The 5,303-nt window shown below is 48.5% G+C and overlaps 1 protein-coding gene across 1 annotated transcript in view; it reads left to right on the top strand.

Moving 5' to 3' along the window:
- Positions 1 to 5,303, top strand: part of SCNN1G (sodium channel epithelial 1 gamma subunit) — a gene marked incomplete at its 5' end in the record, with an annotated part of 10,719 nt that overhangs the window by 258 nt on the left and 5,158 nt on the right. The window contains 4 exons of the mRNA XM_005426035.3: positions 658 to 952; positions 1,383 to 1,576; positions 1,965 to 2,068; positions 2,644 to 2,807. Coding sequence (XP_005426092.2) covers positions 658 to 952; positions 1,383 to 1,576; positions 1,965 to 2,068; positions 2,644 to 2,807 — 757 coding nt within the window. The remainder of the gene's footprint in view (positions 1 to 657; positions 953 to 1,382; positions 1,577 to 1,964; positions 2,069 to 2,643; positions 2,808 to 5,303) is intronic.

Raw genomic sequence — 5,303 nt, 5'->3', positions numbered from 1 at the left:
CCTACCGTGGCTTTTCCCTGTAGGGCAACTGCTGTGCCACATCCCCCTCTGTGCTGTGTGGCTTACACTCTCACCTCTCACTGCTGCCTGCTGACCTCGGCTCGGTTCTGCTCCAGACAGTCCCTGTCAGCTCTTTGGCTCTCTTCAAATTCCCTTCTTCCCAGGACCGAAGTTCCAGGATTACAAACAGCATCATCTCCTAAAAAGTGGAAAGGGCAGATCTCTCACTCCTCTCTTGTTTCTTTCTTTCCTTATGGGATATTTTGACATGATTCATCAGCAATACTTTTTCTCCTGTCAAATCATGCTTTACATTGCTCTCTGTTCTGCTGCCAGATTCCCACCCCGGTCCCCATGGGGATCCAGCTCTTTAATGACACTTCACAGATGAAGTCTTACTTCCACATACTCTGCCTCCTCAGACTTCCTAACATAAGGAGCTTGAGAGTCTTGGGAGAATTTTCTCTGTAGTTCAGTCTGCTCTGCTTCCTGGGGTCCCTGCTCCAAGAGCTCTCCATGGATGTAGCTCTGTCTACCCTCACTGATGTGAGAACCTGGTGGGAGATCACAGGGAATTCTGTCCCAAGCCATGGCATCTGCAGTGCAGCAGGCAGAGCGGTGGGATGGGATGTCACTGTCACATTGTTTCCCGTGCAGGTACAGTGCCATGAAAGAATATTTATATGAATTGGATAAAGAAACAAAAAAAGCTTTGGAAACTTTCTATGGATTTTCTGAGGGCAAGTCCAAGGTGCGGCGGTCGGTGGATGACTGGAACAGCACAGGGAGCGACTTCTTCGAACAGATCCCTCTGCTGAAGGTCGAGGACTTCTCCAGGACAGCCACTGAACTGCACAGTGGGCAGAAGAGGAAAATAGAGGGAAGTGTCTTTCACAAGGACTCGTCCATCGTGAACTCGGGCGATTCCAATGACATCATTGGCTTTCAGCTGGTGAGTGTCACTGTGCCCTGGCCAGCCGGTTCCCTGTGGGGCAGCAAGGGGCTGGTTGGGGTCAGTGTCCCTCTGGAAGGTTTTGTTGCCTGCTCGGGTGGCTTTGCAGTGCACAGTGGTGAAGAGCACCCTGTCTGCTCTTCTGCCTAAGCCTCCATGGCTGCTGCAGATCCACCTCCAGAGAAGTACCTTCCTGAACTCTCCCCAGAGTCAGTGTCATCTGTGACCTTTCTTTTGGTCCTGAAATATTTGGGCAATATATATCACTTAGCCCTGCATAAAAGGTCTTTGATGCCCGCTGTAACTTCATACATGGTTGTTTCTGTGGAAGAGAAACACTATCAGATGTACAATCCTTAATTTACACCTGCCTTGTAGAATCCCTGATTTCAGTCCATCTGAAATGCTTTCTCCCCTCTGTGCTTGTCAGTGTGATGCAAACAACAGCAGCGAGTGTGCCCTGTACACGTTCAGTTCGGGGGTTAATGCCATCCAGGAGTGGTACAAGCTGCATTACATGAACATCATGGCACAAATTCCCCTGGAGATTAAAGAAAAATTGAGTTATTCTGCCGAGGACCTTCTACTGACATGTTTCTTTGATGGCCTATCTTGTGACAAAAGGTCAGTGCACAGAAAATTCCTGCCATCTTAACAGCTTATTTCCAAGTCCATAATATGTAGGAATGGAATATTTGGTATTTGCTGAATTCCAGCAGAGCCACTGCTAGTTCTGTGAATCTGCCTCCCCCATGCTATTAACCCCCATTCCCACATTAAAACTTTCTGGAGTTTCCATCTCCTGAAATATTAAACAAGGTCATACTGCCATGTAGTTTCAAGTTACTCAGAAAGAGACCCACATCTTTCAGCAAAATAAACTTCTTGAAAAGAAGTAATAAACCCCCCATGCAGTCCTGGTCGGTCTCTCAAAACCAAAGTCCAAATATGCTGCCTTTTTCCCACAGACAGAAGTACAGGGAACAATGTCATGATATTCGATTTCTTCCAGACACTTCACTCGTTTCCACCACCCCCTCCACGGCAACTGCTACACCTTCAACAGCGGCGAGAGCGGGACCATCCTGAGCACCTCCACGGGCGGCAGCGAGTACGGTGAGTGCCCTTTGCACACGTGTGGTGTTCCACGTCCCTTTGCGCACCTGGGCTGTCCTCACCACACCTGGGCTGTCCCAGGGCTCTTTGCACACCTGGGCTGCTCCAGGGCCCTTTGCACGTGTGTGGTGTTCCAGGGCAGTTTGCAGAGGAACTGTTTGATAACAAGTGGTGCAGCAAACTGGATCCTGCTGGAGCGTGAGCGATGTGTTGGCTGTAGATGTACAGGCTGATTGGGGAAATGCCTGTTTGAACTAGTGCAAACTCTTGCCTGAGAATACAGATAATATCATTGCATCACTAATGTTTTCCAGCTGAAATTACTCCTGCCCAGTTATATAACTTTTTAAAGTGAGTTCCAGCCACGTTCTCAGCAGACGTTATTTGTTTGCTGTACTCAGTGCCACAAAGGGATGTTACTGGCTGCAGGTGTCTTGGTCTGGCTGGGCAGAGGCTGTGCTTGGCTATTACAGTTCTACTTAAGGCCAGATAAAATGAAACAACCCTACCCTCCCTGACAAGAAAACGTGGCTCTAGCTCCTGGTGTAACTTCCTGCCTTGTCTCTGTGGTTCAGGATTGCAGGTTGTTCTGTACATCGATGAAGCAGACTACAACCCCTTCCTGGTGACATCCACAGGAGCCAAGATCATGATCCACGACCAAAACGAGTATCCCTTCATTGAAGACATTGGCACGGAAATTGAGACTGCAGCAGCCACCTCCATAGGGATGCACTTTGTGAGTGGCAACAATCTCCTTTTCGGGCGCACTTCTGCCTTGGTACAGCTGTAAATAGGAACTGATGGGGTGATTTCAGAGAGCCAGCAGCTCGGAGGCCTTTAAATACCTCTCACTCAGCAGCTGAAGTGCCCTGAAGGAAATCCTGTGACAGCACTTCTCTGAAAAATAGGCCATGGGAAAATCAGGTCTTTCTAAACCAAACTGGCCTGGGATATTGTTTGCTCTCCCTTTTCTTCCACCCCTTGGCTTTCCAGGGGATTTTTGGTTTTGTTTTCACAGCAAATCCACAACCACAGAAATGTGTTGCCGAGTGCCTCGATTGGCTTTAGCAATGAGCAGGGAGTTTCATCCCTCGAGGGTCCCCAGGCAGAGAAGCCAGAGCTGGAGCTGTGGGTCCCCGCGCTGGGGTCGGGTCCTTAGGAATGGTGGCAACACAACCCCTTGAAGTGTTTTGTGAATGTAAGCCTCACTTTGCTGGTTTTCTCTCTATCCCAGCAGTAAACCACCCCCCTGGGCAGCGGCTTTGCTTTTGCCAGCAGTGAGCAAAGGCAAGGAGAGCTGCAGCTCCCGCTTTCCCCATTTAGTGTAGTTCAGAAGAGGCATTTGGCCCAAGGGGATTCGGCACAGCAGCGAAAGCTATGCCAGGTCCCCTTTCATCTGGATGGGCTGTTAAGTGAGCACTTCAGCTCTGCCTTTCTTTCTGGTGGTCTGGTGGAGCATCAGCTATCCTGCTTATCTGGGTATGCTGAATCATGAGAGGCTCTGCATTAGAAAAGGCATTAAAAGAGGGCTGATGTTTCACAAAATGCAAATAGTTAACTGTCTTCCAGCTGTCTGGAAAACTGTGGCAGCAGCTCCGTGGTCAACCATGACTGTTTCCTCACACCATCCTGTTTCCCAAACCTCTCAAAGTCTCTCAAGATTTTTTTCTTTGTCACCATCACACCGTACTGAGACTCTGTCACACAAGGCAGTCTCAATATTTAATGTAATATGTTCAACAGTAGGGTTGAACTTTTGCTGTAGTATAAAAAACAAGATCGGGCACATCTGCATATAAAGGATTTGTCATGAGGAAGGGATCCAATTGCATCCTAGTGAGGCAGCCAAAACAGAAGCTGGACACAATTTCTGGTCTCAGAACAAAAGCTGGGGATCACTGTCCTGCTGGGAAAAGACAACTCCAGAGAGCCTGCTGAGTGGGGGGTGGGGGGTCAGGACTGTCAGGACAGGGCTGCAGCACCGAGGTGCCAGGTCAGTGCTTGTCCCCACGTGCAAGGTCACAAAGGAGGACACAGCAGCTGTGTCCCACACGGTGCTGCTCGCTGGGCTCTGAACATGCCATCAGTGTCTGGTTAGTGCTCATGGCTTTCTGCTGGCTGCTAGGGCTGCCCCCCACCTCCAAAAATATTCCAACATGTTTGGCATGCAAACAAGGCATTGCTTGGTCAGAGTTACAATGCTTTAGTTAAATATTTAGTTTGGAAATTATTTCAGAACCTGAAGGAACAAGTAAGTTTTGTAGGAGCATAAGCCACAACAAAATAATTCTATACAAAGGATCGATCATCTCTTGGAAGCCCCAGGAGCAGACTGAGGTAGTGTGTTGGCACTACATTGCATGTGGAATTGAAAAGCTGGTTTCAGTCAGTTTTCAGAAGTAATGCATCTCTAGTACTGAAATCCCATCTTTCTCTCCAAAGAGAGATTTAAGCATCTCTAGAAGTGTTGACTTGCACCATACTGGCCCAGAGCCTTCTCTTGCTGTAGACAAAGTGGTGAGGTATGCTCTTATCAGGTGGCCCCGGGAGCTGCATTCAGTGCCTCAGGGGTAACGAGCCTTTCTCATGCTCCTGCTGGATTGATCCTTTGTGCAGAATTTTAAATTCTAATTTTAAACTCTGTAGAGAAAGATCGGGCAATGGATTCTTAAATGGATGTTTCTTGTGGTTTCAGGCCACTATTGTAAAGTGGATAATTACTGCGGAAAGATAGCAGGGACTGAGGGAAGTAGGGCAGTCTGCAGGAAGTGGGCCATGCAGCTGGAATCAGATCTCAGGAATTTGAGGGCTCCCAGCCCTGGTTTCACAGAGCTTGCAGGCACAGACTTGGCATGTCAGAGCTCTTTGCTCTGGGCAGAGATTGGGAGAAGTCATTAGCATTTGAGAGGAAGGGTCAAAGCAGCACCTGGAAAAAGGTTTGAGGGAGACACAAACATTTGATTTAGAGTGGATTGAGAGAGGTGCTGTTGAGCACCAGTGGAGCCTCAAGTGCTATTTACCCACAGCACAGGAGCAGCCAGTGCAACAGCAGCTCAGGCAGCTGGGGATCCTCACAGAAAATAACCCCAAACCCCCGAAAACAACTGCCCTCCCTCAGAACACAAGCATCCAGAGTAAAGACACACAGCCCTAAGACTAGGAGAGAACATGCATATGGATTACTCTGCTTTGAAAAATCCTCACTACCATGATTACAACACCTTGCATTCCT

The sequence above is a fragment of the Geospiza fortis genome, unplaced genomic scaffold (assembly GCF_000277835.1).
Source record: "Geospiza fortis unplaced genomic scaffold, GeoFor_1.0 scaffold213, whole genome shotgun sequence".
NCBI lineage: Eukaryota > Metazoa > Chordata > Aves > Passeriformes > Thraupidae > Geospiza > Geospiza fortis.
Note: the sequence above shows the minus strand (reverse complement) of the source record. Positions and strands in the feature narration are given on the sequence as shown.